The sequence below is a fragment of the Loxodonta africana genome, chromosome 11 (genome assembly GCF_030014295.1).
Source record: "Loxodonta africana isolate mLoxAfr1 chromosome 11, mLoxAfr1.hap2, whole genome shotgun sequence".
In the NCBI taxonomy this organism is placed as follows: domain Eukaryota; kingdom Metazoa; phylum Chordata; class Mammalia; order Proboscidea; family Elephantidae; genus Loxodonta; species Loxodonta africana.
This window is the reverse complement of record NC_087352.1, coordinates 10305995-10319157: the sequence shown is the minus strand read 5'-3', so window position 1 is coordinate 10319157 and position 13163 is coordinate 10305995. Positions and strand designations below refer to the sequence as shown.

General features: G+C 39.6%; 1 protein-coding gene across 1 annotated transcript in view; it reads right to left on the bottom strand.

The window, feature by feature from the left end:
- Positions 1 to 9304: 9304 nt before the first annotated feature.
- Positions 9305 to 13163, bottom strand: part of LOC104845434 (zinc finger protein 234-like) — a 44163-nt gene continuing 40304 nt past the window's right edge. The window contains exon 6 of the mRNA XM_010586436.3: positions 9305 to 11830. Within this exon, the coding sequence (XP_010584738.1) occupies positions 11805 to 11830 (26 nt within the window). The 3' untranslated portion in view covers positions 9305 to 11804. The remainder of the gene's footprint in view (positions 11831 to 13163) is intronic.

The window sequence follows — 13163 nt, the reverse complement described above, 5'->3', positions numbered from 1 at the left end:
CCAGTCCCTTCCGTGTCTGATGAGTTGTCTTGGGGAATGGATCCTGTCCTGGGCCAACAGAAGGTTTGGGGACCATGACCACCGGGATTCCTCTAGTCTCAGTCTTTTTATGAGAATTTGGTGTCTGCATCCCACTGATCTCCTGCTACCTCAGGGGTTCTCTGTTGTGCTCCCTGTCAGGGGAGTCATCGGTTGTGGCCGGGCACCATCTAGTTCTTCTGGTCTCAGGATGATGTAAGTATCTGGTTCATGTGGCCCTTTCTGTCTCTTGGGCTTATAGTTGTCATGTGACCTTGGTGTTCTTGTTCTTCATTCTCCTTTGATCCAGGTGGGTTGAGACCCATTGATGCATCTAGATGGCCGCTTGTTAGCCTTTAAGACCCCAGACGCCATATTGCAGAGTGGGATGCAGAAGGTTTTCATAATAGTATTATTTTGCCAATTGACTTAGAAGTTCCCTTAAGCCATAGTCCCCAGACCCCCGCCCTTGCTCCACTGACCTTTGAAGCATTCAGTTTATCCAGGAAACTTCTTTGCTTTTGGCGACCTCAATTTTTTATTTAATTCCCTTACACTCTGCCCGCTTCGGCAAACAACATACCACATTTCAAAACATCTAAGATTTTAATTTTTTCAAAGGATAGCATTGTACACTCCCTCTTAGCCTTTGAGGAATTGCTTTGACCGCTTAATTGCTTTTTAGGTGCCTTTTTTTTTTTTTCCACAGAAACTAAAGGTGAACACAACACAAGTAGCTAACAAACTAGACATGAAGTGAAGAATGCTCAAACAACCCGTGCTGGAGAGAAGTTGACGGTATGTGAAATGGTGAGAGGCTTCAGAAGGGTATGCCTACACATCATTCTGTTTGCAGAGATTCAGCGCGGTGCTTGGCAAACGAAAGAGAATTCAAGTTTTGCTTTTTGGCACTCTTTCTTCCCCTCCCCCCTGAATATTTTTGATCCATGGTTGGTTGAATCTGAGGATGCAAAACCGGTGGGCAGGGATGGCCGACTGTATTAATAAAACATAGGTTGACTTGCTTCTAAACAAGTGTCTACTTTCTCCCACTGGCTCTCACACCATTCATGCAATTGGCTGGAGTGTGTTCTTTCCTTCTACTTAAACAGTTGTTGGTAGGACGGTCAGTTCCTCAAACTCAGGTGATGATCCCATGCACATTCAAAACCTTCAAAATCTGAGCATTTAAAGACACTCCTGAGGGTTGCTGTTCTCGCCCACCAAGACCAGGTTCCTGAAGTTCTCAACCATCCCATCTTGGTACACCTTCCTTTGTGTGCAGCCCAGCAGCCCCAGCTCCTCTTCAGTGAAGACTACAGCCATGTCCTTGAAAGTCACTGATTCCTATAACATCAAACACGAGGATAACCCAGTCTTAGAACTATCACTCACTTAAAAAGGTTGGAAGGATGGATAGTCGTTGCAGATGTGGGGGAACATGAGGCAATGTGTAGACTTCCCAGCCCTTATTCCTTCTATCCTGCCAGTGCCATACATGGATTTTCCTTAGCTTCATGGACAGTGTGGCAATGAACTTGGACCTTTACTTGTTGTTCTCAGAGAGTAAATGCCTAGAACTCTAAATGCTGTATGTTGGGTCACACATAGTTTACTTTTTGATTCATATTACCAATTGACTCAGAAAAGTTTACCACTTTAACTTCAACAGAATTGGATAGCACCAACCACCCTATCACACACACTTCATACACACTTATTCTAGTAAAATTTTTCTTTAATGTCTGCCAAACTAATAAACTTTTGGTAACCTGTCTTGGACAGGTATGTACTGCCTCCCCTCAACTCTGAAGGCACACCCCAAGTCCATGAATTCCAACATTCAATGCACTGAGTTTAAGCTACCATACAAGTATGTAATCCAATGATCTGTCCCTTGCTTGTCAAGTAACCTTGGACTAGTTCTCCATATACCTTAGTTTTCAATTTGTGTACTGCTTTGTGCATTACAAGTTTCTTTCAAAGATAACCAAGGGAATACACACACACACACACACACACACATCACTTGTAACAATGTATGGCACAGAATAATTGCTTAATACATGATAATTATTACCATTAGAATTATTTACTTCAACCCATTTCATGGCTGCATAGTATTCCATGTATGAAATCTAGGTGTGAAACATAGAATTTAGTCAGCCCATGTCCCTGGTTCCCGGGAGGCAGTATCTAAACCCTTGGAATTTCCATTGTTATTTCTGATAGCCCTTTGGGGCCACACCAGGTAGTTTATGGCAACAAGAGGACTAGAATGGGGACTGACCATACCAGAAATCCCAACCATATGATCACAGGTTTGGAGCTTTGAGTCACAAGATACCAGCTCAACTTTCACAATAGGAAGGTGGTTTGATTTTGAGTTCAATCATGCGGCCTTGATTCAATTAATCATGCCTATGCAATGAAATACCAATAAACACTCTGGACGACAAACACAGGTGAGATTCCCTAGTTGACGATATTCTTCATACTGCTACATGTTGATCTTCCAGGAGAGTGAACTGTCCTTGAGGACAAGGGAAGTTTCCTGACTGGGACACTTCCAGACCTTGCCCTATGTCTCTTTGTCTGAGTTTGATTTAGAACTTTTTGCTATAATAGAACTGTTATTGTAAGTATAGTCTGTCTTGAGTTCTATGATATATTTTAATGAATTATCAAACCCAACGGTGTAATGAGAACCTCTGAGTTTGTAGTTAGCTGTTCAAAAGTGAGGTTGTTGCCAAGTTTCCATTAGTGTCTGAAGTAAGAGCACTTTTGTGGAAGAGAGTGGCCTGAACCTGTGAAGTTTGGCTTAATTCCAGGTAGCTGGCGTCAGATGTCATTTGCACCACAGAACTGATAAAAAAATTTACTAGTTTTAAAACGTGTGGAATATCCACTAGTCACAACCTAAGTAGCCCTCAACAGATGAATGGATAAGCAAAATGTGGTACATACATACAACAAAATACTAGCCAGCCATAAATAAAAATGGCTCCTGAAATATCCTGCTTGGAATGTGAATGCATCTGGAGGACATTGTTGAGCAAAAACACAAAAAGAGAAACATTGTATGTTCTCACTTTTATGTAATGACAGGAATAAATAAATATAGAGACCAATGTTCATTGGTGATTTCCGGAGGGGGGTTGGGGGAAACGGGAGCATGCACTAAGTAGTACTCCCATTTTGTTCATGGTGATGAGAAAGATGCACTGAATGTGGGTGAATTATGCATAACTTGCCTAATGTACTTGATGTCAACAAGCTGTATACAAGGAAAAAAAAAAAACATGAACTGGCAAATGCTATGTTATGCAGAATTTTGCAATAACAACCAAAGAAAGGAGGAGTGGCCACAGAGACTGACACTCATTAGATATAAGCAATCACCTCACAGGAGTAGTTCTCTTGGTTTGAGGGATTAGGGTCATGGTCTCCTAGGACAATAAATTGGCATAATATAGTTCTTAACATTTATGTTCTAAGTCCCAGTATGGTGGGTCCTGTCTAGGGTCTTAAAAGCTTATGAGTGGCCATCTAAGATACAACTATTGGTTTCCATTCGTCTGGAGGAAAAGAGAAAGAAGGAAACCCAAGAATCAGCGAAGGTACTAGATGGCAGGATCAACTGTCTCCATGTACCACTCCCTCCTCTTCATTGAGACCAGAAGAACTAAATGGTGCCTGGCTACCACTACTGAATGTTCTGATCAGGAACACAATAGACAGATCCTGACAAAAAGGGAGAAAATGTACAGTAACACTTCAAATTCTTAGCAAAACCACACTTACTGGACCTATTAAGGCCGGAGAAGTTCCCAAGACTATTGCCCTAAGTTACTTTTCAAACCTTGAAGTGACACCATGCCCGAAAGTCACAGTTTAGCTCAAAACGTAAAGATTGTCACCCTTGAATATTATGTTCTCTTAAAAAAATTATCTACATAAGACCAAATGGACAACGGCTATTATAAAGCATACAAGAGAAGGCTGGAGGGCAGGGAGCTTAAGGCCACGGGAGTGAAACAACTAGAACAGAAACAAGGAGAATGTTGACACAATTTGCAAAATGTAACCAATGTCAATGATCATTGTCTAGAAGCTGTTGAATGGGAGTGGTATTTGCTGTAATATATATTTTCACCAAAAATAAGGCAGGATATATTTAAAAACACAGACTATCATTTTCTGTAGATCTTACACTTCTCTTTAATATAAATTTCAAGAGAAAGTTAAAATGTCAGGAAATAAAAATATATTTGAAATTGTGATCATACAATGGCAGATTTTCTTTCTTTACTCATCTTTACGCGAGTGTAAGTATCACTGACTCTACATAAGATGGAAAAGCAGGTAGAAAATAGTTCTACTGTTAGGGTCATCTAATTAGGAAAAAACTTTATTTTCATAATTTTCATTTAATCAGTTATACATTCATCTTTTAATGTATTCATTGGCCATTTCTATTTCATCTTTTAAATTTGTCTGTTCATGTCTTTTGTCTATATTCTTATGATTTCCTTTAGCCTGGGATTCCAACAGTTCCACAATAAGCCTATCTCTTTTTCTATATACTGTAATTATTACCATACCAAGTTGTTACTTTTTCTTGTAACACTGTGTGATGTGCCTGTTGTCATACAACAACTGGGCTAATGAATGTACTTGTCTGGCTGGCAGGATTTGTGAGCATCTGTGCATTAGAGGATGTGGACATTGGGAAGAGAAAAGCAGCACAGTGAGGAGCCGCCTTGGGAGGAACAGTGGAACCTGTGGAAATCATCACTCAGGAGCCACCTCATGCACCCAACCTACTGGCTGTGGGTCTGCTGAAAGAGAATGCTTTCTTTCCTCTTGACTCCCTCTTTTATTTGAACAAAATGCCTGACCCTTCTGACCCTTGCTTTCCTTTGGGAACCTGAGCAGGATTTTCATATTTCATATGTTTAAAATGAAGATAAGACCCAGCACACACTAAGTTGCTCTGAGGAGTAAATGTAATGACAGAACACAAGTGCCTGGAAACCTAGTATCCTGGAATGTTTTAAACGAAGGTGTATTGCTTTGAGAAAATTAGTTAACACAGGAAGAAAAAATATAGATCAGCAAATAACACACACACTAGGAATGACTCTGGCGTGGGAAAGGAGAATAGAGGTCTTCCTATGTGTTAACATCCAGCAATACTGGTGTGAAGCAGCGGGTACGTTACGTTGTGCTATGCTACGCTTGATTATTCTATCTATCAAACAGTCATTGTACCACATGAAAAAGTACTTTGGACGTGTGGTACACTGGCTGAAGAGAAGAATTTTTTCAGAATTGCTTTTTAGGGGAAAATATTTTATACAATGATCTCACTGAAGTCTTATTTTAAACATCAAACTCCTAAGCCACTTAAGTTGCTATGAATAAGCAGCAGTTATAAATTTAAAAAAGTACATAAATTCCACTGGAAATTGATGAAGCCACCAAAATATGAATGTTTTACAAAATTAAATGAAAAAAAGATAATTTAAATATCATGAATAGAAATATATTTAAAAGGCACGTGAGGCAAAGATTATGAGAAAACACAGCTTATTAGTGAGAAATGACGTCTAATTCATTTTTTAACCCTGATTTTTGAGGCGAAAAAAGAATGATAAAACAAAAACTAAATACAAATCCAAAGTAACCCAAGAAACGTACAAAGCAAGTACCTGGCAAAGAACAGGTTCTCAAATGTTCTCCTGGAGGCTTTGCAAGAAAGAGGAAACCATGTGCAATCTGAGTAGTGAGAAGAAATTTTAAGAGCGAAAATGTAAGCCCCAGTCACCTTGAGAATGGTCATTTAACTCTCTACTTCTGATGATAAAAGGAATTGTGAGATACGCAGAGTCCTGGGAATGCCAACATAGGGAAGGAGAGGACAGTGATGTCACTCACCTTTGTGGACACTTATTGTGAAATTAGCCAAGGGGCACTGTGTTCTGCTGCAGCTGCACAGGGCTTGATAAACAGCGTTACATGGTCTCCAGATGTCCTTGACCCGTTTGAACTGTGGTTCAGTGAACACTCTGCATAGCTACACACAGGGGTCCCACTACCAGTGTTACTATTTGGCCCCAAGGCAGCAATTCTGATTCTGGTAAGATAGTTATTGAGATAATATATAGAATGAGAGTCAGTTCTGGGGCCAAAAAATATGTGGGTTCAAATCCTGGCAAAGCTACTCACTAGCTGTGTTCTGTTGGGCAAATTAATAACATCTCTTTGCCTCAATTCTGTCATCTGTGGAGCAGTAAGTAAAAGAGTACTCACTGACAGGATTGCTGCAAGTTGGCAAGCTCTTAGAACACGACCAGGGTTCTTAATCCTTTGCAGCTACAGAAAACATGATATTCTGGAATATGCAACTGTCCTATAAATGTGATTTCTACCATGGGAACACAGTAAGATAGATGGAGTTCGGATGTGATTTGTCTGTTCAGTGAAGGTCACATGTAAGCTATGATAAATCTGTTAAACGGGCTCGAATTTCTTCATTAATAAACTGGTGCCTTAACAATATTTAAATTGGCACTGGCAACTATTTTCTAAAAGGTGTTAAAACAAGTGAAATTTCTGTCATTAAGCAGAAAGGACCTAAAGAGTACTTTTATCAACATAAAAATAAAAAGGTGCATCACAAATGCCTGGGATGTCTTCTAGTATCCTTGAATATTTTAAACTAAAGTTGTGTATTACTTTGAAACAAATTAAAACATGGAGGAGAAAAATAGATCAACACACTGGGAGAAAAGAAAAACATTAGTTTTTAGTTTTGTATAAGAGTAAACACCTGTGCTCTGATTGCAGTAAAATTGAAAGATTTATTGTAAGTAAAGAGATGGCTCAAGTTGGGAAGAGACTGAGTTTCACGCGGTGAAATCTAACACTTTAAGATGACGATGTTTCAGTGATATTTTATCAGGGGCGAATGAGAAATATGAAGTACATTACTTGACTGGTATTTACACACCTAGATCATCGAAATATATTACTTGATTAGTAATTACAGGCTAAGGTCATCAAAAGACATTATTTGATGGGTAGTAGATCATTTTAAGGCAGGACTTCCTGTGGAGGGAACTCATGAGGCAGCACTTCCTGTGATGGAAGCTCTCAAGGAGATTGGCTTAAAAGGATATACATGTCTTTCTTAGACTGGTTACAGTGTGGTAATCATAAAGTGATGTGCCCAGGGAGGAGGGTTTGCAGGATAGTTACATCATTATTACTGGACATTCCACGCTTAGGCGAACTGCACTGTTGTTAAGTAATCATTACTGGACATTCATCCCTTAGAAACAGCCTGTCAGAACTGTTTTACATTATCACAGGGAGAGAACTTTTTCTCAGTATCATGATAAGGTATGCAAGGAGGATGGCTGTTCCTATGCTGAAAACAGAACGAGCAATAAAGGAGTTGTTCCCAACTCCTTTATTTTTTTACCCAAACCTCAAGTTGGCCCCTTCAGATTATAAAGGCACCTCAGTTTTAAAATTCCCTTGCACAGCTTTTATTTAAAAACACAAGAATGTGGAAAAAGTAGTTTGATGCAGCTACTTTAAAGAACAGTTTGGCAGTTTAGCAAAAAAATTAAACATGAAACTATCACTCAAACTAGCAATTCCAAGTCAGTGTCTCCCCAAGAGAAATGAAAACACATGTCCACATAAAGACTTGTCCATATAAAGACTTCTAAGAGTATGTTCCCAGCAGCATTAATCATAAAAGCCCAAAACAGAAAACCTATTCAGGCCACCTGACTGGACAATGTGGCCTATCCATACAATGGAATACTGTTCCGCAATACAAAGGAATGAAAGATATACACGCTACAAAATGGATCAACCCTGAACTCATGGTAAGTAAAAAAGCCACTCAGAAAACAGTATGTATTGTATGATCCCAGTTGTATGGCATTTCCAGCATAGGGAAATGTACAGAGACAGAAAATAGGTTAGTGGTTACCTGGGGCTTAGGGAGATGAAGGGATTTAACTGTAAATGGGCACAAGGGGTTTTCCTGGGGCAAAGTAATACCTTCTCCTACGGATTTTTGTGACTGGGGCACCACTCAGTAAAGTTACTACAAATCGTTGAACTGTACATCTGAAATGGCTGGATTCTATGATATGTAAAATATATGTAAACAAGGCTGGTAAAAAATAATTGTTTCACTTAAATTAACAAGATCGGATTATGAGTCCATATGGATATGAAATGTATAATCTCGATGAATACGGAGAAGAGGAAGCTGGTCTTTTATGCCCAGTAATAAATGTTCCTCCCTCATATTTATTAACTACAAAAGGTGAAATAGTAACTTTACAGTGGAAAAATCTGACAGACATCACCTTAGCCAAATGAAGAAAGTTGAGATCACCAATATTGGGACAAACTGACATCTTTGGCCTCCAGATATATTGTACTGAAAGGACATGTCATCACTTCTGTGATATCCCTGCCAATAAGCATAATTCGTATTGAAACATGAAAATTACCATATAAACACCAAATGAAGGCTTGTCTCTAAAACACCAGTCCATACTTCTCAAAAACAGAAGGAACAAAAAAGGCAAATATTGAAGCATCATTCTAGATGAATGGAGAATACAGAAACATGACAAATATAGGAAATACATAAATTAGACCCTGAACTGGGAGGAAGACCTTTATATATACAACTCTTACTCTGGGACAAGAAAAAAAATTAAATATGGACCGTGGATTAGGTAACAGTATGTTATCCAATGTGGTATCCACTATTTTCTAAAGGATAACAATATTAGTTACTTTTAATGTTTAATATTAAATTGACATTTAAAATCATCTAGTATAATGTTATGAGGAACTAGTGGTTTAACGGTAGAATTTTCGCCTACCATGCAGTAGACCTGGGTTTGATCTCCAGGTAATGCACCTCACGGACCACGGCTATCAGTGGTGGCCCATGTGTTGCTATGATGCTGAACCGGTTTCACAAGACTTTGTAGACTGTGACTGACTAAAAAGAAAGGTCTAATAATCTACTCCTGAAAATTAGCCAACGAAAGCCCTGGGGATCACACAGAACATTGTCAGATCCACAACAGATCAGGAATTGGCACAGGACCAGGTAGTGTTTCGTTCCATTGTGCATGGTAACATGATAAGTTTGGGCAAACTCTAAAGCAACTCGCAAGAATATATTATGCTAGAGCCCTATTAAAAAAAAAAAAAAAAAAACCCTCAGAACTACCTCTTATAAAGTCATTCCACGATTCCCCACTGTGTGATTCCCTTGCTGCAGCAAGCTAAAGTAATCTATCTTTGATTACGAGTCCATTCCTGATGGGACTTGGCTGATGGGCACAGACAAAAGAAATAACCAAAATGTAAACAGCTGGTTCATCAGGGTAATTAGTATACGAGAATTCCTTACACTTTTTGCAACTTTTCTGAAGGTCTGAAATTATACAAAATAAAACATTAAAGAAAAATCAGTGCTGGAGATTACCTGTTTTAGTTATCAAGTGCTGCTATAACAGAAATACCACAAGTGGTTGGGTTTAAAAAAGCGAACTTTATTATTTCACAGTCTAGGGGGCTAGAGTCCAAATTCAGGTTGCCACCTCCAGGGGAAGGCTTCTTCTGTTGGCTCTGGGGAACGGTTCTTGCCATCAGTATTCTCCTGGTCTAGGAGGTTCTCAACACACGGACCTCCGGTCCAAAGGACACACTGCTCCTGGCACTACTTTCTTGGTAGTATGAGGTCCCCGTCTCTCTGCTTGCTTCTCTCGCTTATATCCCAAAAGAGATGGACTGAAGACACAGCCTAATCTTGTAGATTAAGTCCTGCCTCACCGTGATGGTTAAGGTTGTGTGTCAACTTGCCTGGGCCATGGTTCTCAGTGTTTTGGTAGTTGTATAATGTTGTAATCACTTCCCTGTTGAAATCTGACACATGACCACTCCCATGATGAGATGTGCTGTGGTGCCAGCAGGGACAGGGCCTGTGGCTGCTCACCACCCGCCTCAGCCTTCATCTCTCCACCCTCTGCCACCTAGCTTTTTCCTGCTCAGCCTGCTGGGCCTATTGCTTCTTCTAGGTCCTGCAGCTGGCTCCTGTTAGTCTGACCTCTGGTTCTTGGGACTTGAGCTAGCGGCTTGCCTGCCAGTCTTGAGATTCATGAATCTTCACAGCCTGATACAGCCCTGCTCTTTGGCCTGCCGATCTGGGGATCGCCAGCCCCTGTGGCTACATGAATCAGGAGAATCCTCTTTCCTCATGGACTTGGGACATTACAGCCTCTAAAAACCACATGAGCCATTTCCTTGATATAAATTTCTCTCTCTCTGTCTGTATATATGCTTTACTGGTTATGCTTCTCTAGAGAACCCAGCCTAAGACACTCATTAACATAACTCCCCCTTAAAGATGGGGAGGTAATGAGGGGAAGAGAAACTAGAACAACGGAAACAGAACAAACAGAATGGATATAATGAAAATGCTTATACTGTGAAAACTGTAACCAATATCACCAAAAAATATGTATAAAAATTGTTAAATTGAAATCTAATTTGCTGTTGAAACTTTCACCTAAAAGACGTTACTATTGTTGTTAGGTGCTGTCAGGTTGGCTCCGACTCATAGTGAACCTATGTACAACAGAACAAAATCCTGCCCAGTCCTGTGCTATCCTCGCAATAATTGCTATGTTTGAGCCCATTCTTACAGCCACTGTGTCAATTCATTTTGTTTAGAGTCTTCCTCTTTTTTGCTTATCCTCTTCCCCATCAAAAATGACCAGAGACTGGTCCTCCTGATAACACTTATAGCGAGCACAGCTAGAACCTGCTCACCTACCATTAAGCAAGACCACAAGTGTCCTGCTTCTGCTGTCCATTGTCATCAAGACCCTAAGCACTGCCTGTAACTCAATTTCTGCCTTAACCCAGTCAAAACCAGTTTACTAGCTTCAAAAGTATCCTAAAGTAACCTAAGTCTCATTATAATAGTAAAATCTCCACCCACGGCCGGACTTATCCGTATTTTCTATACATACTAAAGAAAAAAATGCAATTTATCTTACTGTGCCTATGTGCCAAGATAGCATACGTAGTTCATGTTTGTATGTACTTCCTTGTGAGAGATGGTATAAAAGGCTTTGCTTCCCTTTGATCAGAGAGCAGAATCTGAGAAACGTTCTTTCTGGTCCTTGTTCATGTACAGGCAATGAACACTCTCCCTTTCTCCTCACTTCAATGTGCTTTAACAGATAGGAAGCCATACCAGGTGGGCCCTGCTTCGGGTAACAACATGTCAAATGTATGTGAGATGCAGTCATGCCATCCTCACTACCAAGGAGCACTCTGGCTGTACTTCTTCCAAGACACACTTGTTCATTCTTCTCGAAGTCCATGGTATATTCAATATTCTTTGCCAACAGCATAATTCCAGGACATCAATTCTCCTCCGGTCTTTCTTTTCCTTGTCTATCCTTCACATGCGTATGAGGCAAGTGAATATACCATAGCTTGGGTCAGGCGCACCTTAGTCCTCAAAGTGATATCTTTGCTTTTTAACACTTTAAAACGGTTTTTTTCAGCAGATTTGCCCAGTGAAATACATCATTTAACACAATATTTATTTCAGAAGTAAGAAAAATGCAAAAACTTAGAAAGTACTCGTAGAAATAACAACAGTGAGGAATATAATAATGACGAAGATGATAATATATAGCAGTTCCTTAGTCTATTCTTTCTTAGAGGTGTGTGGAAATTTCCATAGCTGAAAAAGATAAGAGAAGAGGATATCTAGGTCAATTGGTATAATAAAGTTTATTAAAAAAATGTTTTGCATCTCACTTTGGTGAGTGGTGTCTGTGGTCTTCAAAAGCTTTTGAGCAGCCATCTAGGATGCCGCAATTGGTCCCATCCCACCTGGAGCAAAGGAGAATGAAGGGCACCAAAGACACAAGGAAAATATCAGCCCGAGAGACTAAAGGACCACATGAATCAGAAACTCCACCAGCTTGAGACCAGAATAACTAGATGATGCCTGGCTACTACCAATGACTGCCATGACAGGGAACACAACAGAGTCCCGGACAGAGAGGGAGAAAAGCGTGAAGCAGAACTCAAATTCACATAAAAAGACCAGACTTAACGGTCTAAAAGAGACTGGAGGAATCCCCAAAACAATGGCCCCTACACCCACTGTTAACAGAGAACTGAAACCATTCCCGAAGCCTACTGCGCAGACAAACATTAGACTGGACTATAAAACAAACAAAAAAAATACACGTGAGGAGTGTGCTTCTTAGTTCAATCAGATACAACAGACCAAAAGGGTGGCTCATGTTGGGAGGCAGGGTGAGAGGGCAAGAAAAGACAGGAACTGGTCGAATAGACATAGGAAACCCGGGGTGGAAAGGAGGAGTGTGCTATCAGATTGTGGGGGCTATAACTAATGTCACAAAATGGTATGTACATGAATTTTTGTATCAGAAATAAAGTTCAGCTGTAAACTTTCACCTAAACCACAATAAAATAAATAAATAAATAAATAGGAAAAACATTATGGAAAACATGATTTCAATATTGGTAAATGTTTATATATTAGTGAAGTATATAAATACCCACAAAGAACCACTATACAGAAATATATTTCAAGCTTTACAGTTGCTATCTTTACACTTTGGAGTCAGAGGTAATTAAACTTTTTTTCTATGAATATTTTTGTATTTTCTGAATTCTCTACAATCATTTGGTTTTATAAGAATACCAAACATTATTAGGAATAAAATGAAATGAGGAAGTTGAGAATGTTTTATAAAAACTCATGGACAAGTTCAAGCCCATTAACCTTGCTTTTAAGGCTAAAACCAATCAATTCGATTCCAGCCAGCTCTCTGTGGCTCGTGGAGAATGTATCTCAGACATTATGAACTTGGGCTTTGGACTCAGACTGTCGAGGTTCCAACCTTAGCTCTACCTCCCACTAGTTGAGCGACTATGGGTAAATAACACCTCATCTTTAAAATAGGGGAAAATGCAGTAACACAAAACCATGGTGCGGCATAATGTATTAATTTGTATAAAACCTTTGGCAAGGAACTTAG